The 24331-nt window shown below is 38.5% G+C and overlaps 2 protein-coding genes across 3 annotated transcripts; both read right to left on the reverse strand.

Moving 5' to 3' along the window:
- Positions 1-6331: 6331 nt before the first annotated feature.
- On the reverse strand, positions 6332-8847 carry LOC121986125 (pentatricopeptide repeat-containing protein At3g26782, mitochondrial-like). The gene has a single exon (XM_042539942.1). The coding sequence runs from the start codon at positions 8831-8833 to the stop codon at positions 6722-6724; it is 2112 nt and encodes a 703-aa protein (XP_042395876.1). The 5' UTR covers positions 8834-8847; the 3' UTR covers positions 6332-6721.
- Positions 8848-10500: 1653 nt separating this feature from the next.
- LOC121986126 (sulfite oxidase-like) lies at positions 10501-22296 on the reverse strand. 2 transcript variants are annotated; one of them, XM_042539943.1, is made up of 12 exons: positions 22132-22296; positions 20675-20787; positions 20523-20585; positions 20388-20424; positions 20201-20282; positions 18026-18144; positions 17777-17872; positions 13813-13923; positions 13639-13740; positions 12894-12941; positions 12597-12812; positions 10501-10874 (listed from the first exon to the last, which is right to left on the reverse strand). In XM_042539943.1, exons 1-12 carry the CDS (start codon positions 22204-22206, stop codon positions 10746-10748), a joined length of 1191 nt encoding a protein of 396 aa, XP_042395877.1. In that variant the 5' UTR covers positions 22207-22296; the 3' UTR covers positions 10501-10745. The 2 variants fall into 2 exon arrangements, with proteins under 2 accessions (XP_042395877.1, XP_042395878.1); XM_042539944.1 differs by lacking the exon at positions 22132-22296 and having other exon boundaries at positions 20201-20275; positions 20675-20692.
- Between the last annotated feature and the right edge of the window lie 2035 nt (positions 22297-24331).

Below are 24331 nucleotides of genomic sequence, written 5' to 3' on the forward strand. Positions count from 1 at the left end.
CATATACACATATCAAATACAAGGGTGAACCTAACTTAAACTCTTTGCCCAAACACCAAAACACATGGTCGCATGGACCATTAGGATTGCTCTAACAATTACCTCCTCAACGCCTGTAAGAACAGACTACCTTTTATAGAGTTATAACTGTGCTCTTACTTTTTCTACATGTTTTGAGATCCATGCTTATGTTGCTCAAGTTTTCTGAAATAAATGGCTACACTATCCACCTCTTCTGGGTTAAACAATTGTGTTTCCCACGTTCTTTGGGGAAAAATGGTTACGTTGTCCGTATTTTCAATGAGCAATCATTCCATACTCTGTCTGTTAGAAGTCGGGTATATCGATTTGGATCTGGAAAACCTGGAGTCAGGGGTGGTTTGGAGCCAGAGACCACACGGAGTCGGGGGCGGTCTAAAGTCAGAGACCACCTCAGACCACCCCTAACTTGCTTTGCTGTCTAGAGTCCTATGACCAAAGCCTCATACTCAGCTTTATTATTGGACACCCAAAAGTTAAGTCGAACAAAAAGTTGGAGCACGTCTTTCCAAGGGGATATTAATAATATCTTAACATTGTTGCCTTGTCGGGTGGATTATCCATCCATATAAATTTTCCATGTTCCTTCCACTTCTTGGTCAAGAACTTCAGTTAGGAAATCTGACAAGGCTTGAGCTTTGATAGCAGTTCATGGCTGATATTGAATATCATATTCATTCAGTTCTATGGCCCATTTGATCAATCTCCCTAAGGCTTCTAGATTTGTCAACACTCGGCCCAGAGTGTTGTTGGTGATGACCGTAATTGTATGAGATAGAAGATATGGCCTCAAACGTCGAGCGGTAAAAGCCAATCCCATAATCAATTTCTCCAAAGTGGTGTACATGCTTTCGGCATCCTTCAACAAGTGACTTGAAATTTAAATAAGATGTTGTAGATTATCTTCTTGGCGTAGCAAGACTATGGTGATCGCTCCCTCGACTATTGACAAGTACACCCATAGCCTTTCGTCTGCTATTGGCTTGGAGAGGAGCGGTAAATGGGATAGATATTCCTCTAGTTCAGTGAATGTCTAGTCACAGTTCGCATCTCACTCAAACTTGAAACCCTTCTTCAGTACCTTAAAGAGGCTAGCAAAGCGGGAAAAGAATTGAGAAAGCATCGTGATGCGACCAAGCAGTCACCGTGTTTCCCTGAGATTGCGAGTAGAAGGCATATTTTGGAGTGTTTGAATCTTCTCAGAGTTAACTTCAATTTTCCATTTGGTTACAATGTATTCGAGAAATCTTCCACTCTTGACTCCGAATAGACATTTGTTGGAATTAAGTTTGAGCTCGTATTACCTCAAAGTACTACAAGTTTCTTCAATATCTGAGATTAAGTTCTCAAATCGAGAAGTCTTGATTAGGACATCATCCACATACACTTCAATATTCTTCTCGATTTGATACTTGGAGACCAGATCCATAAGTCATTAATAAGTTGACATGTATTGTTTAAGTTGAATGACATAACAGTATAACAAAAGGTCTCATCAGAGGTGATGACACTAACCTTTTTTTGATCTTTAGAAGTCGGGGGAATTTGATGATAGCCTTAGTAGACATCTAACATACATATAAGTTCGCAATCAAAAGTTAAATCTACCAGTTAGGGGGGGAGGGGATAATAATCCTTTGGGTATGCCTTGTTGAGGTCCTGAAAGTCGATACAAACCCTCCACTTGCTACCCAACTTGGACACCAGTACTGCATTGGCGAGCCAAGTCGAGAATTGGACTTTTCGGATGTGTCTAACTTCAATTAACTTATTGATTTTTTATTGGATCATTTTATTTTGCTCGGGTATAAAACACCTTTTCTTCTATCGGACCAATTGAACAACTAGAAGCATGTTCAGCTAGTGAGTTATCATGGCCGAAAATATACTTGTGACTTCTTTAGCCGACCAGGTGAAGACGTCATGGTTGCACGAGAGACACACAATCAAGTCTTGTTTGAGTTCTGAATGGAGATTTACACCTACTTGAGTGATTCCCCCGGCCGATTAGGATGAATTTGTATGTCTTCTTAACTTTCTGTTGGCTAGGACACCGACACCTCTTGAACATCTTGTATTGAGATACTTTGAGTTCGAAGGGCCTTGCATGAGTTGGCCCTGATTATATCAACATAGTATTTTTTTTTTTTTGGCCACTAAGTCATTCCCTTTCACCTCTTTGACTCCATCTTACACAAGAAACTTAATTTTTTGGTGGAAAGTGGAGACTATTGCTTGGAAAACATTTAGCATCGATCTCTCTAGTATGATGTTGTAGGCGGAGACCGTACTTATAATAATGAAGGGCATATGCTGAGTCTTCATTAGCGGTTCTTCCTCCAAAGAAAGGGAGAGATCAATTTGGTGGAGTGACTGCACTTCATGCCCTGTGAATCTGTGCAGGGATGTGTTTATAGGATGAAGCTCTTCTCTATTAAACTGCATTTGGTCAAAGGTCATTTTGAAGATGATGTTGGTAGAGCTACCCGTATTTATGAACATCCTTTTTAGTTGGCAATGAGAGCTTGGATCACTAGGCCACTCCTTCCAAATCTTTGCGCCCAAAGTTAATTGAAGGGTCACTTCCTTTTCCCCGACTGGTGTTGAGTCCATAATGCTCCAATCTTTGGTCATGAGCTTTTCTGGCCCCAGTGGAGTCTCCATTAATTGGGCCTCTCAAAATCATGTGGATAGTCCCTTAAGGATCAATCTTGCCTTTGCCTCTTTTATCTTTATCCTTCTCCTTATTTGTCTCCTTACAAAATCGGGGCAAGCCTTAGAGCTCCCTAGAGAGTGAGTGAGTTCACGATCTTACTGACAATCAATAGCAACATAGTGTGTAGGATAGCAAGAACGTTAATAAGGCTAAGGAGATCTTCTACTAGGTTAACTCTGATCGACTTTTTGTTGATCAGTCACTCACCGTAACTCCTCGCATACTATTGGCAATCTCGAGTCGAGTGAGTTTCCAATTGATGATAGACACAAGAGTGATCCATCTCGAAGGGGGCCTTGACCTGACTTAGGAGTAGGGGTCGGGGCAATTTCCATCATCTGCACAACTTTTTCTCCCCTCCATTAGCAAGTTCTCGATTCTAGAAAAGAAGAGAGGGAGCTTTACGGTCCGACTGAGTGGAGGAAAAAAATCAAAGTTAGAACTTCCTTTCTCCTAGATTGAGCTTCCTCCATATGAACATATTTTATTGTCCGGGCTTGTAAACCATCGAAATTGATTAGGGACTTCTTTACTAGAGACCTAAAGAAATTTTCATCTATCAAGACTTGTGAGAAGGGACTGACCAATACATCCAAGGTAATCGAGGGAACATCCATGACTACCAAGTTAAACTGTTATAAATATTCTTTTAATGGTTCTTTGGACTTTTACTTAAGAGTGAACAGATCGAGTGAAGTTTTTTTGATACTTTTGGTTGGTGGCAAAGTGATGCATGAACACAATCTTGAATTCTTAGAAGGTCCGAATGGAAAAGGCCATAAGATAATTGAATCACCTTTGAGTCAAGCTTAAGAGAGTCATCAAGAAGACTCGACATTTGATGTCATCTATATACTGATGTAATAGAGAGACATTTTTAGGGGGTGTTTGGCTGATGGATTTAGGAATGAGGGAATGGAATGATAGTAAAAAATGGTGTTTGGATTGTGGGTTTGGGAATGACAACTTGGGAATGATATCTAGATTTATGGAAATCAATTAAACTCATAGGTGGGTTTCATTTCCATTATCATTCTCATTACGCCTCACTATCAAACTCATACTCATAGTCATTTTCATCATTTAACCAAATGTCGCCTTACATTTACATATACAATCTTCGGGATCGGCTGTTCCATCGTATTCCCAATCTGCAGTGCTAAGAAATATCGCGATAATTCATCTTGAGGATGTTTCTCGAAAATGGAGGGCCTTGGGGGCCTTCATTTGGCTAGATGCGGGAGCTCTTCCCCTTAGTGAGTCTCAATGTAGGGTAATTCTTGAAGATTCTAAAGATAATATCTGCACGACTAATGTCTCAATTGGAGTGGGGATTATAGCTTGAGACGTTCCAGTTGGTCGGGTCAACCTTTGATGAGGCTCTTGCGATGCTTCAGTTGATTGGGACGACATCTCAAATGGCGGAGGGTTGGGTATTAGCAATGCTGGTTGTTGGGGATGTTCTTACAACGCCATGCATCATGACGGCAACCAGCCTGTTGAAATCATTTATTGTTAGGGTGACAATGTTGGGTCTTCAAGTGTCATCCATCTAAACATCTTAGTTTAGCTCTTAACTCAGAGTTCCCATAGACATCGCCAACTTGATCTAGCCTGAGATCACCAACGAATGAGCCATCTGTGATGAGTTGGCGTTGAGATTGACCAAGTCATCAATTTCCCAGAGCCAACAAAGACTTGTGGGGAGATTCACCATAGTTTGGAAAGAAGAAACAAGGAAGGAGAGGGTTAAAATGATGACCATAGGTGTTCCGACTCGACCACTTCAGCGCTCAAGTAAGTCTACAACAAGGGGGAATGGAAAAAAATAGTAGTAGATGTCTCTTAAGTCAAGGTGGTTACCTCCTCCACTTCCGCAAGAGCAGACGACCTTTTATAGAGATGTAATTGTGCTCTTATATTCTCCATGTATTCCGAAATACGTGCTTATATATGCATGTTTTTTAAAATAAATAGTTATGCTACCCACCTCTTCCAGATTAAACAGTCGTGTTTTCCACATTCTTCAAGAAAAAATGGCTACGTTGTTCGTATTTTCATTAAGCAACGACTCCACACCTTGCCTAAAAAAGTCGAGTATACTGATACGGATTTGGAAAACATGGAGTCGAGGGGGGGGGGGGGGGGGGGGTCTAGGGCCGGAGACCACACAAAGTCAAGGGTGGTCTAGAGGCAGAGAGCAACTTTCTATTGACTTTGACCATCACCTTAGCAAGACTATTAACTTCCCTTTAACTACGTAGCATTCTCCGATTACCTCCTGTATCAACTGCTATAAAATCATATTCTTTCTTATTTTGGACAGGCTAGATCTAAATTACGAGAGTCCTAAGTCCTATGTACGAGAGTCCTAAGTCCTATCGCATCGTAGACTATTACATCTAGAAATTATTCCAACAATGAAAGTTTATGTAGAAGTTTTGTCCAAAATTATTAGATTAATCTAAATTACTTCCAATTATAAAATTTATATTCATCCGTGTTCTCTACCCGTCGTGAGCACTTCCCGATTCACCCTGATGATCGATGGAAAAATTTTGTGAAACCGGAGTGGTCACTTCGGGCTAGTTATTGAGACTAATTGAATTTATCATTTTTTTTATATTAATCCATATTCTAGTTTAAAGTTATCTAGACCTTGGTAGTAGTTTAAGTAAATATTACTTTTAATGCATATTCAAATATTATATTTCATTATTTGATTTTATAGAGTGCATTTATTTTCCAAGTCAGCAATTATAATTATAACAATTATATTGATCTAAATTGTGGAATGATATTCAAACATTGTTTTATACACGAAAGGTCATATGTTAATCAGAACATCTCATACAATCTATCTCACAATTATTTATAGAGAAATAAATCATAAATAATTTTTTTATCTTTTGAATAGTGGCCATTGCATGAAAGAAGATATGAACCTGACAAGCATTTTATTATCAGGAATTGACCTCTTGATGACAACGCCTTATACAATGACCATCTGTTCGTCCCGTGGAGACATCCCTAACCTATTGGAGTGGATGGCAAGTTGATCTATTAAACCCATTATAGTAAAAATCTAATTCCCTAATGAAAACTATCTATCTATTAAACCCATTATAGTACAAATCTAAGCTCCTATTGAAAACTAGACAAAGAAATTTTAACCAATGTTATACACAAAGAATCTTCTTTCAACTATGAGGAAAATTTTGATCAATCTCATTACCAAAGAACCTCCCGTTAAATACGAGGATTAGAAACATACTTTAGCATACTTTGGTTCTCAGCAATTCCAACATCAAGTTGGCCACCCAACTTGAACACTAGATCTTGCAATGAGTCGAGGAATCTATTTTTCTTGTTTGTGTTTAGGGCGATTTTAGTGTTTGGATGAGCCACCAAACTCAAGTCTTAACAAATTGAATCATATTTAAAATGTATTTGGGGCGATTTTAGTGTTTGGATTACATAAGAAAAAGAAATGTACTCAAACCCCTATTTTGAATGTACTCGAGCCTTAACGAATTGTATCCTATTTAGAATTCAATCAAACCCCTATTTAGAATGTACTCAAACCTAATTAGTGTAACCATTTAGCTGAACGGAAGCTCCATTCACTAGGGTGAAGTCTTGCATAATTACAAAAGATGAGTCATACTTCAACTAATCTCTCATTTCTAATCCATCCTTCAACATATCCCTCCAAAGAAACAAAACCTAGTAGAATAAGAAATGAGAGATTGGAAAATATAGAAGAGTGAGTATTCCCTTTGATGAAGCTCGAAGGGCAAAAGATATAATATACAAAAACTTCGATCGGTCAGTTACAAACCGATCAAGCTATCAATCAAAGAAATGACAATTAAAATTTGTTGATTGGTGCATAGCAATCGGCTATACAAACACTCTGACTTGAGTGTACCCAATAGCATCTTCTAGTCTGTCTACCAGTTTTCTTCACCAATAATCCCCACAGGAACAGACCCCCTCCCTGAAATGGTGAAACCTATGTGAGTCTCTCATCACAATTTCCCTCTTTGTGACCTCTGAGATATACTTGGTAGCCGTATGGCAATCCCCACAAATCCGAAGATTCTTGTGTATACGAATGGTACTTCCTGGCCTCGAGTTAATGAGACCGAAAACGATAGCAAGTTTCTCACTGTGGGCATACAATGACTTCTCCTTTGTCTCCTCTTCAACATCGTGCAACGAGAAGTTTGTATTTGGCACATACCCTGCTGCTTTAATCCTGTCTATCAGTTTCTCGAGCTCCCGATAAATTAAATCTGATTGAGGGTTTGAACGGTCCCCAACTAAGAACTTGTAGAGCTTGTTCTTCAATTCCACTACACTGTAACCAGATGTTTTCTTCACTCCTCTCTTTCTCATCGTAATTCTAATGCGATGGGCTTCTTCAATCTTCCCTAATGAAGTGTAGATATTCGACAACAGAGCATAACGACCTGGATTTTCGGGATCCAATTCAAAGAGTGAGTTTGCAGCCCATTCTGCGATTTGTGCATCTGGATGTATTCTGCAAGCACCGAGCAAGGATCCCCATACACTACAATCTGGCTTTATGGGCATTCTCTCAATGAAACCTCTAGCTTCTTCCAGCTTCCCTGCTCGTCCCAGCAGATCAACCATGCATGCATAATGCTCGGTGCGAGGCACAAGCCCGAACTCTGTAGTTATGGAATTAAAACATTGCCAGCCTTCGTAAACCAACCCAGCATGGCTGCAAGCCGATAACACGGAAACAAAAGATATATGATCAGGTTTCAAAAGGCCATTCATATGGTTAAATAGTTCAAGTGCCTCCTTTCCCTTCCCATGCATTCCATACCCAGATATCATGGTGCTCCATGTAACCAAATTGCGCTCTTGCATCCTATCAAATATTCTAGAAGCGGTGCTTATGCTACCGCGTTTCACATAACTATCGATTACCGCTGTTTCAACCATTACATTCTCAACTAGTGAGCTCCTAATCACGTATCCATGGATGAGTTGCACATGCCTTAGAGATGCTAATGTTGAATTTGAACAAGCTCGAAGGACCCCAAGAAGTGTGACTCGATCGGGCACAATTCCAAGCAACCCCATATTTCCGAAAAGCTTCAGTGCTTCCTCAAGCATATCTTTCTGGGCATAAGCCTCAATCATCGAACTCCAAGATGCCAAATCCTTGTTGTAAATTTCATCAAACATCTTACGTGCGCGTTTAATCTCCCCGCATCTCGCATACATCCCAACGATGGCATTCTGAACACTCACTTCTGATTCAAGACGATGCCTGATGATCGATTTGTGCAAGGCGGTAGCATCGTCGAAGCTGGAAACACATGGGATCACTGTCAAGAATGTTGCTCTGTTGGGCCTCACCCGCTCTTCCAGCATCCGATGGAACAGTGCGAGCGCTTCCTTTGAATGCCCATTTTGCACGAGAGCCCCAATCATGGTTGTCCAGGTGACCACATTTCTCTCAGGCATTTCGTCGAACAACTGCCTCGCAGTGTCCAAATGCCCACCTTTGCCATACATGGCGATGAGGGAGTTGCGGACAAAGATGTCGGAATCAAGGCCGAGGTAAGCAGCATCGCCATGGACCTTGACGCCCTCCTCGAGGTCTCCGAGGAGAGCGCAGGCCTTGAGAAGGGGAGGGAAGGTGAACTTATCTGGGCGTGCGAGCTCGCGCATCCTGCGGTAGAGGGCAACCACGCGATCGTTGGCGCCGGCATCGGCGAGGCCGCGTATGAGTGCGTTCCATAAGAAGGCATCGCGAGAGGTTAGGAGGTGAGCGTCGGCGTCGGCGGCGGCATCAGAGAGGAGGTGGAGGGCCCTGCGGCGGGAGCCAAGGAGAGAGTAGCGGGAGGCGAGGGCGGAGGAGAGGAGGAGATCGCTGGGGTGGTGGCGGAGGGCGGCAGCGTGGAGAGGCTTCAGGGATCGGAGGGAAGCCGAGCTCCGGATGGCGGCCGCCAGTGCCCTGGGATCCGCCGGCGCTTCCGGAATGAAGTGGCAGTGATGGAAAGCGCGAACGACGGGGATCCGACGCCGCAGGTACATGTTAATAACTTAAAGTGGACCACTATAATCTCCTTAAGAACTTGGACTAATTCGGCAAATTACCAAACCCGCCTCTTTTTTTAAAAAGAATACCTCTTCATCCACGACCATCGTGAATCGACCACAGCCTCTAGTTCAAAGGAAAAATAACTTTGAATCTTATTTAGAAAGGGAGGGAAGAAGCCCCTAGGGCGTAGCGCAGACGATGGACGCATGGTATCTCTGGCGTAATGGCCAGGAGTCGATTCTCAGGAACTGACGACCTTGGGTTTATTCCGCCATGCGCCCATGGTCTGTGTACCTGTATGAACCTCCCTCCATATCCGTGGGGCCGACACTAGGGAAACCGCTAAGGTAACAGATCTACCTTTTTTAGAAAGGGAGGGAAGAAAAGAGGAGGAATACTTTTACTCTTCCTTACCCCACCTATTTCTTTATATCCTAATTTCGGATGTACCTTCCCTTCTCCTCCTTTTCTTTCCTTTTCTATTAATAAACCTCCTTTCACCTCATCCAAATAGAAGATAAATTAGAGGCCCGATTATTATTAAATGAAATCCTCTATAATTTATCTCCCTTTCATATAGTAAAATGTCATCATAGAGGGATCGTCAAGGTGACGACTTTACCTTTTACTCAATGATTAAGCCAAAGGTTACATGATTAGACCAATCATAGCTAAGGTGACAATCATCTTGATTGCGATCGCGGTCAGAGACCTCTAGCTTAATTGTGACCTTTAGTCGTGTGGCCAAGTCAAAGGTTGCGTATACCTCTCCTATTAAAAAAATTATCAAACACCCACAATTGAGTCACAGCGATCAACCACATCCTCTAATTACAAAATCACAATTAAACTAAAGGTTGAATCTAGTAAAGATTGAAAAATTATTTTTTCATGTGATGACTAACTTTAATTTCCTAATTACTTCCTCCCAATAATATGAGATAATCATAAGAGACCGATAGAATGACAGATTTCATCTTTTGTAAAAACAATTAAGTCAGAGGTCACATGACCAAATTGATCGTAGTCAAGGTGACAATGATCCTGACCATGCAACAAGGCTAAAAGCCTCTAGACTAACCACGACCTCTAGTTGCGCAGCCAAGCCAGATGTCGTGTGGCCAGCTTTGGCCATGACCTCTAGCCACGCAATTGGTCTAACCATGATTTTGTGGTCAAACGTCGTGACCATAAGCCATTACAATCGATAATTTTTTAATAATTTTAATAGTAGTTTAGAAAAGAGATATGCAATTTGTTAATTTATCATAACTAATTTGATAAAACCTCACACCATTAACCCTTTTAACCCTAACCGCTTTTTTTATTTCAAAGGAAAATAGAGAGAAAAACCTAGCTAGACCACAACTACATTGGCTTAGTTTGATAATAATGATGCATTAGCTTGATGGAGTAGCATATTCCATTCAATGGGACTACTGTTTTTGTTTGATCGAGTCTTATACCTCGTTACTACATAGTCCAGTGCAAACAATTGAATTAACCAAAGATCACTTACTCTATACTTTGAACTGGCATTGATACTTGCTTTACAAAGACAAGCGTACCAAAGGGACCGGTAGCCCAGGCCACGAGGCTAACAATGAGATTCATATCAGTGTAGCTTGGGGTTTGCGAGAGCAACTGAAGCTTTCCCATGTTGACAACAAAAAAAGGCAAATAAATATATGTATGTGTGCACGCACAGACGACTGATGACCTTTGCACCAATAAGTAAGCACTTGCATGACAAATTCTGAACAAGAAACGTTTGGCATCTTACGTACTGGTAAATATGAACACTCTAAACTTCTGATTGTGAAAGAACCTAACACTTGCAAGAGTTATTTGCAACAGAAGTTTGGGTGGAGTAGTTGAAGGATATCATGTAGTCCTCATTCGTGTTCACAGATTGGAGATTGCCACTTGTGAGGCTCGCCGCACTTGGACCTTGTGCCATGAGGTGTTCAATATACCCCTTAGATTCCACACGACTTCTACGTTTTCTGGTTGGACATTTGAGGCAGTGTCAACCTGAAAATTAAGCAGATCAAACAAAAAATAAACTTAAGCACACTAGCCATGTGAGTAGCAGGGAACAAAGAGAAACTATGCGTCTGAATGGTATTAGTTCCTAATAGCTCAGAATGTTTCCTAAATTGAAGACCTCAAGGGTTCTCTATGATCTACTTTTCCATATTGAGTAGAATTTAGCAAGAGAAGCCATAGCAATACTCCACTGCAAAGTTTTTATTTTGAAATGAATGGAACTAACTTGATTATTACTTTTCTGGTTTGGGATTCAATCTAAAACATGAAGCCAAGTTGCTGCATTTACGAGAATTCTGAATGGAGTTTGATCTCAGGGTTCATTAGATGTTTTGACAATGGATTTGGAAATAAACAAATCAGTACCTAAGACCTATAGTATTATGTATCGTTGCAACTTGCAAGTACACCAGCATTAACACTATGCATTGTTTTTTGTTAGCACCCTATAACAATGTGAGAAACATGAAAAGGGTAAGGAAAAAGGAAATACAAACTCAAGACTTGAGGTCGTCAATAACTAGTTCAAACTTTGGGCATCAGCGGTCACCAGAAAAGAATCTAAGGGAACTCTTAAAATATTGTCCTAGATTTTCTCTAATCATTCATTACATAAAGATAATCCAATAGAAGAGCTTCACTAGCCATCAGCAATGCAAATGACATAAATCACTTTAGATTAAACATGTACAATAAATCAATTCAAAATATAAATTAGAATGTTACTTAACACTAAAGAACAAATTTATTTTACATATCTCCAATGAACCTAGTCCTTTCTTTTTCTTTTTGCATGTCTTATGAGTATGTAAAATTAGCATTCTACCCATTGAAACAATAATATATATATATATATATATATATATATTTATATTTATTATTATTTTTTTTTATATTTGGGTGTCCAGTTCGGTTGACTAATCCTCGAGGCAGGTCTTCCCCCAATTCACCTACTTGATAAATCCGGAGCAAGCTTATGCACACTTAGAGGCTGACCTCCAGAATATTGATCCCTATTGGGCTTTAGACTCTAGTTCTCTTATTTGTTCCCCTACGTTCGTTATCACTGCACCACACCTGTGGGGGCTTAACGTTTTCTATTTCATACTTTCTCTTAGGAGATCAAGTGATCAACAATTGAGACATGCTGAGATCACCAAGGAACACTGACCTATCTTGTGCTGTATCAAACAACAGGACATTTCCATGCTTGACACAAGTTCTCCTCTTAAATAATCAATTTAATAGAATGGTCCAAGACCATCAAATGCAAAAGGTTCAGTAATAACCAGAAAGTCAGAATAAGTTTCTCTTGATATAATCAGGCATCACAGCGATGTCTTCTTAACAACAGAAAGGAACAATAAGCCCCAATGATGTTGTAGTGACTTATCTTTTTAGAATGAGGAATTTACTACCACGATCAGTCATTAAATTCCTGAGTTTCTTGTGTACAGACTCTGTGGATTGAATTATGCAAAATGGTAAAATAAATTTTATTTCAATTCATTTGGCTGCCTTGACTTCCATCAGATTCTCACGATTATAAATTATTTAAACTAATATTCAGAACTGTGTGACTATTAGTTGAGTATTTATTGTAAGTGCTAGAATAATAAGTAAAAGATAAGCTAACAGATAACTATTAAAGACATCTGTAGGAATAATAGTTATGTTCATAAGGACAATTGCAGCAATAGTGCATACCGCCTTAGCAATAATCACAGTACTTTCTGGAACATCAACAACCGCCTTAAATAGAACCCATGCCCACTTATCATTGTTCAAATCATCAGATTGGTATGGTATATTTCCTCTCTGACACCTCTGAGCTTCAAACCATGTCCTACCCCCATCAACAGATATATCCACTCTCTCAATTCCCCGACCACCGCCAGCTACAGCATATCCAGCAATTGTAACCTATAGCACAAAATGCCAAATAATATTGGCGCCATAACCTTGAATTCAGAATGTAAAGTTCCAAGACAGCAGTATATATACCTTTCCTGGTTTAACAAAATCAACATCCTCTAAAGAGCATATTGCACTCTGTCAAAACCAAAAATTGATGGAAGCAAACATTAGGTTGCTGGGGGAAAACACGAAGACAAGCTGCAAAATACAAAAAAGATGCAAACCATGTCTAAATTTATTTGATGTCAAGATTGACATTTTCCAAGTACAAGTTAAGTTCCATTAATCTGTTAATGTGCTATGATCGTATATTGGATTATTTAAACTATCAGAAAACCAGACCAAAAGCTTCACTGTGAGATTGAATTAAAACAGTATTTTTCTTCAATTGAAAACCTTTCAAGGGACCTGCACTAGGATTTAGGCAAAGCAAACAATTCTGAAGTGTCTGAGCCAATCCTAAATCCTGAAATAATACTCCAGTAATGGGAAAACTTAAAAACTTCAAGAATATTGTTTTTGCTTGCAAATTACAGTCATAAAACTATATCACAAATTAACAGAAAAACAAGACCCAACTAAGGTAAAAAAAAATTGGAAGACATTCACTAAGAATTGCCTCTCTGCATGAGAAAGGACATTAAAGATTTGAATAGTCAGATCAAAACTATGGTGTTAAAATATTAATGCAGAATATCATTTTTTTATCTTTTCTTGCTTTTCCTGGTCAGCTACAATGAAAGGATATGTTTGAATGATGAAGCACATGTGATCATTTACAAAGGTATCAAATTGGGTAGGATTCTGTCCACCCATCTAGAGTTCAATGTACCTGCACTGGAAAGTCCATTTGGGCCTTCCTAGACAACCAATTAATATTATCCCAATTAACTGAAGGCGGAAACATCTTGTAATCCTTTTGCATAAAAAATCCCTGTTCAAAGAAACCACAATAAGAGAATTACCACATTGTACTGAATAAAAAATTCCAAGAGTAATATCAAACCTGGCATTCTTCTTCAATTATGCTGATTCTGTCCAACCATTTAACAGAACGTGCACCAATAACACCAGGAACAATCACCCGCAATGGATATCCATGATCACGGTTTAGTGTCTTCATATAGAATAGTCAGAAAAATCTTGTCATGTTATACAATCAAGAGATAAATCAATATGGCTACCAAATAAATTGATAGTATTGATCCATTGGAGAGAGACAATGTTAAGCCATCTCATATGGAATTATCCAAATATGCAGCAACAAGTAGTATGGGTGGCTGGGTGCAGAGGAAAAGGTTTAAGTTCACACATTAATGTTTCACCCTCTACTAGACACTCCAACATTGATCCTCATAGTTGACTACCAACACTCTAATCAACCACGTTTTAGAAGATTTAGGAAAAAAGGAGTTGGATATCTAGATTCATGGACATAAGAGGCACAGAAGTCAGAGTAACATATTAGAGGACAATAGTGTATGGTAGAAAAACTTTCAACAGCATTTATATATGTATTTAAGCCTAACCACTGATTTGACGTTGTTATCCAAGAATGTGAAAAGATTTTTCACTTCTTACCTGTATTAGAATCATAAAAACTCCCAAGAAGTTAGTTTGATGATGAGAATAAAAATTGACAAAAATATGTTTATTTGGTAGAATTATAAATGGAGAACATGAGAATAGCTTTAGACTCAATCATAAATAACATCTGATAACAATGTAAGGTGAACTTCAAATGATGGTATCTCGATTTCTTTAGAATCAGTAGTTTCTTTCACACTCTGTTACATATAGTACGTCTATACCATTTAATTCTTTTCATATTTTGATTTCAATTCTTTTTAAATGGATACTAAAGTTGTACCAAACCAATGTTTTCCCCCCTTTTTTGGGAGACAATTTGAGGTCTATTTTGAGTTTGTTGGGGCTCATCAAGAGGGTCCTGTGTTATGGGTTAAATGGGTGGCTCAAATTGGACTTGATTCAAACTTATTTTGAACACTTTTGAGCTGAACAAGACCTTACTTAGTTTGGACTGGTTAAGTTGTGATTCTGTTTGGGCTTAGTGGAGTTTAGGGTTCAGGATTTTCCCCACCAAAGCCTCACTCAACCCTCTCCCCTCTCTTCATCTCTATCACAATACATCAAGCCACCTACAAGTGATGGCAGCACCTCCTTTCCCCTGCAACCCTATGTCCATGTTTTTCTCTTTCCCATTTCCAATTCCTCCATGCTATTGTGCTTGAAATGGACAGCAGAGCCACATCCAACAAGCTGCGATGCTCACCTCTTCTTTGGCTGAACTAATGTCCTTCCTCTCTCTCTCAATCTCTCTCTGTCTCTCTTGCTCACGCCCTCTGCTCTGTCACCACTGCCTTGGCCATCCTCTTTCTCTCTGAGTGAGCAACAATCCAAGTTGTCTCCCTACAGAGCATTAGTAGACTTGTTTACCCTTCTGCAGCGATTGTGTAGGTTTAGTGTTGCTGTAATTTTGGGAGTTTAGGGTGTTTTATATTGGTAGAATTGATCCCTAACTATTGTTCTTCATCTATAATGAGTTCAAATGATTGTGAATCCTCTATGAAATCAATAGGGAGAATCGTCATCATGTCCCATTAATGTGGGAGGCAAGTTTACCTAGAGCTTAAAGAATTATAGGGAAAGGAATAAGTAAAGAAACAGTGCCTATATTGGTTGAAGCCCTTGCAGAAAGTGGGATGTCTCAAATGTTGGATCGAAAAAAATTTAGATATCTCTACAATGGCATGATATTGTCCACTTTGGGTCTAAGCCCTCATGGTTTTGCTCTTGGGCTCTACCCAAAAGGCCTCATTCCAATGGAGATATCTTTTCTCTTATAAACTCATGATCTTTCTCATGTGTTTTCAATATGGGACCATGTTTGCAACCTTGCAACCCCAACAATCCCCCCCTCAAACAAAGGACCATAAGCTTCCCACGTCCGATCCTCGACCCACCAGGTCTTCCTGCCCCTCGGTCCACCCGACCTACTAGGACTTCCTGCCTGGTGTCTGGTCCTCTTGATCCGAACATAGGAGCCCCCACTTTCTTTGTTCGAGGTGAATATTGTACCCACATGGCTCAATCAGACCATAGCTCTTGTGCACAGTCGGCGGTTAAACCTTCTGGCAGACCCACCAAGTCTTCCTGCCCCTCGGTCCACCCGACCTACTAGGACTTCCTGCCTGGTGTCTGGTCCTCTTGATCCGAATATAAGAGCCCCCACTTTCTTTGTTCGAGGTGAATATTGTATCCACATGGCTCAATCAGACCATAGCTCTTGTGCACAGTCGGCGGTTAAACCTTCTGGCAGTCCGGGCTCTGATACCAATTGTTGGATCGAAAAGAATTTAGATATCTCCACAATGACATGATATTGTCCACTTTGGGCCTAAACCCTCATGGTTTTGCTCTTGGGCTCTACTCAAAATGTCTCATTCCAATGGAGATATCTTTTCTCTTATAAACCCATGATCTTTCCCATGTGTTTCCAATATGGGATTATGTTTGCAACCTTGCAACCCCAACATCAAATTTGTATTTTTGACAAATAGGGATCCCTCAATGGGAAGCGGGGTCAATATAGTGGCCCTGAATGACAGAGAAACTTTCAAATCATGTGGTCCCATAAAAAAGGACTTCATCTCTATGTGATGACACTATGCAAGATCTCACATTATTTACATGAAGAAGGCACCAGCTACACAATCTCACACTTAGGATGAGATTGAGGGAACAATATGTAGGATCTCTTGCGTAAAGCCACACCAAGCTCACAAAGTGCAGGATCTCCAATAAAGAGTGGCGTAAAGGGCACTAGCCACATAATAATGTAGCCAGTGCAGGATCTCACACTAGCTACATTATTAGAGCACTATGTGCAGAGTCTTTCATCGGACAGGGGCTGGAAATTTACTTTTTCTTTTCACATGACACAGGTGTGTATTGGTTACTTACATTACGTGTTATTTCTAGAGCAAGGTGGTTGCTACAAGCTTACGTTCTTTTTGTTTAGTGCTCTGCTCCGACCTGTTTTGATTGTCGGATGTGTTTGACTGTTTCTAATACCCACTTCATTGTCCCTAAATATCAGTCCTTTCTCATAAGCAGTTTTCGCAAAGCACGACTTTGAGTGCCACAAGACCCCTCCACTACTGTGTATTTATGTATATATATCTTTTTCAACTCGTAAACTTTTAATGCTACTGTGTATTTATGTATATATATCTTTTGCAACTCATAAACTTTTAATGCTTGTGGAGTTTAATTGATGGGTGTGTCTTTTTTCGTGTGTAGTTTATTCATTTTTTATCACTTTTATTGTTTTTCTATGATCTGAGATGTTGAGTGGACATCTTTTAACTCCTAGCAGTTTTATCAATTTTGCAGGGCACTGCACCGTGGACATTTAATTCTATATGAGATAAATTTCCTTCTTAGTGTTATATATGTTTCTTCAAGTGGACAAGACCTCTTCTATGTATTCAGGGCTGCCAAAATTTTCAATGGAGCCCTCCTATTTTGTGTACGTATCAATGACGAGCTCGGGGTATAGAATGCTGGTCATAACACTTTCACAAACCTATTTCTCACACAACTGGATTTACATTAGTTATCATGCATGTATTCAAGTCTATGAAAAAGCCTGAAAAAATCTTAATAATTTGTATAAATTTGTATAAAAAGTATAATGGAATCTACTAGAGCAACATATCAAAAGTTTTGTTCAAAAAACTAAGCATTGAAAATATTGAGTATATAGGAGCTGACTCAGAGAATAAACAAATTATGATGGACGAGACAAGGTAAAAGTGACATCAATGAATTTAAGCTCTAAAAGAAGATAGCATTAACATCATATCTTTCATAACATGACAATCATGTGGAAATGAATCTCCTTTCAAAATCAGATACAAAATCTGTAGTGGTCAATTAGTGATTACCTCTCCATTCATTTCATACGCAAGTAAAACATCAGCTTCAGGATTTGTGGCCTGTCTTAAGGGTATTGATGCCTTGTAGGGCCCACCATTTTCCTCCTATGTAGAACATCAATTGAAAGTAAGATAGCAAATACAAACCGTCAGCCAAGAGCTAGTGATTAATAATAAGAATAAGAAGCAAAAAAACTACAACAGGAAGCTATTCTATTATGACCTTACTTGATATATTAAAAAAATAAAACAACTCACTTTGCACTTATCAATGCTGATGAATTCGACATGCTTCCCACCTAGTGGAGAGGATGAAGTATTTTTGGATATTCCAACCAGCTCAAGAACATCAGCTAACTTTGCTCCTCCCCATTTTGCTGCAAAAGATCATCATAAAGTAGTAATTTTTCTACTAATACACATACGTTGGGATTGCTCTCAGTTCGCTCAAGAAAAAGTCAATCACAAAGTTTAACCAACAGTACTCAGGAAGCAATATTGCAAGAAATTACTAGCATAAGTTTTTTTTTTTGTTTTTTGGTTTAGTCCATAATGTTTTTAGATAAAGCTCTATTTTACGGTCATAACAGATATACTTTCGAATATCCATGATGTGATCATCTACCATTGCCATATGCATTGGTTATTTGTCTCAACTTTTCCTTCGGAATCCAATTTTTTAGTATTTCTGGCAGCATAATACTTGAGAGCTAGCAGGAAAATAAATTTAAATGGGTTGATTGGTTGGAATGAGCCACTAAGAAACCAAAATGTAAAACCTGATTATAAATTCAAGAAAAACAAAATAATTCAGCAGGTTCAGATCATGAGGATTTTTGTTTCTCATGGTTTAGGCTTTTGTGTGAGAATTTTTAGAATCACCTACGGAGTACATGAGGATTTTTTGACCAACTTGTCCATTTTTTAACTTCTACCATTAAATTATTCATTTCATAGTTGTTGAGGATGCTCTGAGCCCATACTGGGCTTCATCCCACTTCTACTTAAGTTAATATTAGGTAAAGCTTTTATATCAAAATTAAACATGAACAGAAATTCCCAGATAGTAAAACATGAAATTCAATCACCCAAATAACATACAACCTTGAACTGTACAATAAGGTTAGATTACCTTAGTTTTTTTGGAATAACCAGTTTTTTGGAGCAACCCTATCACCACTTGAGAATGAAACTAAGCCCAAAACCCACTATCTTCTTCAGGAACCATTGGTTATTATAGCAGGTGATGATAGAACATAGTAGAATTGAAAAAAAAAAATAGCAGAAAAATAATTTAGATATAAATTTCAAGTGTCAAAAGGGAAAGCCATTTTTCTACCAAATCACAAGAAACTATGTGCAACATACCAACATGCAATAACAACAATCAATATGCTTATTTGTTATTTATTTTACCATGTTAGTTTATATCTATGTTGCTACATGATTTTAGTTTATTTTTTCTACTTTTGCTAGAGTTCATAGTTCTAGAAAGCTAATGCATACGAGGTTGGTACCACATCAATGATGATTGTGTCATTACGGATATGTGATCAATTAAAAGATGAAGATTATGCTGGAGACTATGCAGATTACATTGGAGAAAAAAAAGACAAACCAAATTATAAGGCTCAAGCTAACTCTTTATCTACAAGAATAGGCCTGCATATTAGGTATGAAAATAATATCCGGTATAAGTACTAAATCTAAAGAATTGAAAATAAAAAAAGGAGGATAAAAGGAAAAGTCTTTCAGGTCTCTGATCATAATCACACATCAAATTTTGATGCTTTTTGGTAGCAAAGATGCTTACATGTTTGGATTAAAGTAAAAGATGGGATTATTATCTGCATTTCATAATTAACTAAGAGTAGATGTAAACTGTAATTCATGGAAGATTGTCTTGATTATTTCAGTTTTAAATTATACTTTTTTGAAAAAAGAATTATAAAATTTTATAATAAGGAAACATATATGTGGTATACAGGGTTCCTATTATATGCAACTTATAGAGACTTTTTTATAACCTTTTTAACTCAAAACATCTATGAAAGACAAATTGAAATGATTAATCTAATGAATTTATATATTTTAATGTAATGACATAAAAACTAGTGAAAGTTAATAAATTTTTTTAGAATTGTCATTCTACTTTTGTAAACAAACATTTTTATATGTTTTTTCTGTGGTTTCTAATCAGCCTCTTGTCGGAGAAGGAATCTACCAAAATTTTCAAGAAAATGTTAGCAATATCTGCAAGCACCAAGATAAACATGCAAAACTCAGTGTCGTACATATGAGGCAAGAAAAATATCATCATAGACAAACTTAAATTAAGTTTCCTTGTGTCAAGGAAAACAATTGTCTTAATCATAGTATAGGTTTACTTTCCCTTAAAGAGGATTGAAAGGTCCAATGAAGTATGATACCTACCATTTCCTACAGCAGCAACATCCCAACCAACACCTCTTACTTTACGAGTTTTGCTCATTTCTGTCCTTCTATTACCTGCACACTGCACTGGCCATTAATAATTTTCGAAGGGTAACAAATGAACTAAAGCCGCATATATTAAATGCATGATGTAGATGAAACCCAGCTACATGGTTTAGCACTTTACCTGTAAAGTAGCAATAACACTGTACTTAGGAAGCTTCCTACAAAATGTAAACCATCCAATGAGTTATTTGTTTTAACCATCCATATGAGAAGCATTCTGAAACACATATATAAGTTTTCTCTCATGATCAATTACCTAATTTCTGACATAGATATCTCTAAAGGATTCTTCACCAAACCACCTATAGAAACACAATATCTGTTCTCCCAGAAGGAAAAAAAAAAGTGTTATACAATACTGGAAATGAGTTCATTTTGGTCTATAAAAAAAAACTGAAAAAAGATAACCTTTCAATGTCATTAACAATGGGAATTGGTCCATGGTTTCTCTTGTAGAAGAAATCTACAGGGGTAATGTATGACAGTAGAGCTGTACGATGAGGCTCAGCATTAAATGGTTCCTGCATCAGAAACAACTTGAAAAAAAGCCTCACAAACTTTTGGAAAAGAGACAAGTATGCAGACTTCTCTTTTGCAATATCATGGAAAAAGGACTAAAAAAAATGAAGGGATAGAAAAGATACTTACCTTGAAGTGTCTTGTACATAAGAATAACAGAAATAACAATCTTCTAGACAGACAGGTTACCTTGGTGTTTCAAATGTTAATAGTAATTATGGAACTAGCAAACCAAAGCACTCTGAGGGTAATGAATGTTTATTTTTAACAAAATTTTGGTTTCATGTAGGGCCATGAAGAGTAGCTTGAAGAATAAGAAATTTCTCAATATGTGCCTGTATGTATTAAAAGTAATCAATGGTTTCTTCATTGTTACAAACATAAAATAACAATATGCTACCTCCCCATGCTACAGAGAAGTTAGAGAATCCATGACATATCTGAAGCACTGTTTTGTTCTATGCACTTACTCTACACCCACCGATAATAGTCAAAAGGAGTTGGACAATCCATGACATATCTGAAGCACCACTTTGTTCTATGCAATAATTCCACGCCAATAATTCTCAAACAATAAACAATTGTAATAAAAAAACAGCTAAATAGGCTATGTTTTTGACAAAAAGTTGCGCGCTATTCTTGGTAAATAGAAAGCATGCGTTCATACAAAATCTAATACCAATAACAAGAAATTACATGCAAAATTTGTAAATGCTTCTGCCCATATCATAATTGGCTTTTAATCTTGAAACAATGAACTATGTGTTTCCTTAACACTACATCCACTCTCAATCTACAATTACTAGTATCTGTAAATGTCAAGTGTAATCAGATTTAAATGATAAGAAAAGAGAAACTTTTTGGAGGAATTCCTTATTCAAAACTTGTAATTAGCTATTTAACCTCTAAAAGGGAACAACCGATCTAAATCTACAGACAGGGGCAATATATGGGCAAACTAATTTAAACCAACCAAAACCTCAAACACCCCACCTCCCAGGAATTAGGAAAGGTACTTTCAGTGCAAGTACAGCCAAACTGAAAGAAAAGGTAACACATTAAATTGCCTTCGTAAACAATAAAACCAACATAGATTCGTTCAGTAGGTAACATAACCAGAAGTTTTCGAACAATCCAGATTTCTTTTTCAGATCGTAGATAGCGACGAAACTACGATCTTAATGAACGAGTCTCCAGTCTCTTCCTACTACAAAATCAATCACTCAGACCCAAAATCATGAAACGAAAATTCGATTTTCTTCCCGGTTGGATACGGCGAAACTACGACGATACGAACGAGATTTAAAAGGAAAGAACCGATTCGATCAAGAAGTAGAGAGCAACACCTTAGAATTGATCTTGAGAGATGGGTGGCGAGGGGGTTCCTTGGAGTAATCGGAGGGAGCTGTCAGACCAGGCATCTTCTCTCTCACACACGCTCTTTCTCCCGATCGATCGAAGAGACGAATCGATTTCTAACGGGGGCGAAGTGGACCTTCCATTTTCTGTGGGACGGTTTTAATATTGAGCGAATGTTTCCGCCGTTGGTCTCTCTAATCAAATTATAGCCTCTACTTATTTGACTCAGCCTCGCACCTGCAGCCGCAGTGGTGGGCCCGATGCCCAGATGACTCTGGTGCTGAATGTGGGTAACTTCAAGTCGGGTGCCGTTTTAATTGAAGAGTTTTGTTTCTTAGCAAGTTTTGCGTCGTTGAAAACTAAGGACTAATATGGCATAAAACAATATTTGCTAGTTGAGAGTTGTAAAATTCTGCGAAATAGATTTTTTGTCGTTTGATTGAAATTAATAAATTATGAACGTTTGATGATCGACTATTGTTTGTAGTTAGTGATAAGAGCGAGGACGCCTCGCAGAAAACATTTTTATGCTCTATTTATTTAAAGAAGTGAATAATGGACGGATGAAATATTTATATAATCTATGTATAGTCGTGATATGATTAGGGGTATTTAGTTGATGGATTTAGAAATAAAAGAATGGAATGATAGTTAAAAATAATATTTGGATTGTGGATTTAAGAATGATAATTTGGAAATGATTTTTAAATTTTTGGGAATCAATTAAACTCATATAATTAGGTAGGTTTCATTTTCATTCTTATTCCTATTCCATCTTACTATCGAACGTATGTCTATAATCATTCTCATTATTTAACCAAACGCTACCTTAATATCATTGATAGTCAAGTTATTCCATCTGCGCACTCTTTCAGATATGCTTATATCTAAGAATAGATGATATTGTAAGAAAATAATCCCTCCACGTCATTAGTTTTTTTTTATTTTTTATTATCTTGATAATTGGTTATTACTCGGTCTACCTATTTTTATGGATCTAGATCCTATTTTTATGGATCTCATCTAGATCCTATTTTTATGGATCTCGTGGTTCGTGCTCTTATCATTTGTGATGCTATATATAGGGTCGTAGAGGCATGTAGAAGGTATCTCTCGGTGTAAGGTTTCCTTTCATAAGTTTAATTTCTATTTTGTCTTATTCTTCTTGTGTATTCCTGTGTGTTGTGTGTTTTGGGTATGCTATTCATTAATTCTAAGCCAACATTTGGTATCAGAGCCTTGGCAGTATAGAATACCCAAGAATCCACGATTCCACAAAAATGTCTTGCATCCCACAAGTTGTTGCGAAGGAGAACGGCGGAGTGTCATTTCCCTATCCGATGCTAAGCCCTCACAATTATACTGTGTGGGCAATAAAGACAGAGGCGATTCTTGATGCCCAGGGAGTCTGGGAGGCGGTGGAGCCAGTGGAAGGAGCCCAGGTGGATGCAAAGAAGGATAAAAAGACACGTGCATACATCTTGCAGTGTGTCCCCGAAGACATACTTCTCCATATCGCAAAAAAGAAGACGGCGAAGGAAGTCTGGGACAGCCTCGAGACGAGGTACCTTGGTAGTGATCAAGTGAAGAAGGCACGCGTACAAACGTTGAAGAGCGAGTTTGACGCCCTCCAGATGAAGGAGACCGACACGATTGATGAGTTTGCTGGCAAACTCAGTGTTATGAGCTGTAAGTTCTCTGCCCTTGGTGCCACGCTTGAAGATTCATCTTTGGTAAAGAAGTTACTCGATTCAGTCCTTGATAAGTTCTTCTCTATTGTTGCCTGTATTAAGCAGTTTCACGACCTTGAGACGATACCATTTGAGGAGACTATTGGGCGACTGAAGGCGTACGAGGAACGAACATTACGATTACGCGGCAACACCAACGGCACTGAAGAAGAGCTCCTACTTACTCATGTCAAATGGCAAATGCGACAGAAGGGGAGCAACGTGGACACTTCGTCAGGAGAAAAGGGGCGTGGGTCCAGCAGCCCTAGTCGTGGCAAATGGCGTGGACGTGGGCGAGGGCACGGTCGTGGCTGTGGTACGCTGAGCCAAGACAGTGCAGGAGGCACTAGCAGCAACAACAGTGGCACTCGAGACAATAGTCATATAAAGTGTTTCAATTGCGAAAAAATGGGGCATTATGCATCCGAGTGTTACAACAAGCGTCGTGATGATGAGG

This window comes from Zingiber officinale, chromosome 5B (assembly GCF_018446385.1).
Source record: "Zingiber officinale cultivar Zhangliang chromosome 5B, Zo_v1.1, whole genome shotgun sequence".
NCBI classification, from domain to species: domain Eukaryota; kingdom Viridiplantae; phylum Streptophyta; class Magnoliopsida; order Zingiberales; family Zingiberaceae; genus Zingiber; species Zingiber officinale.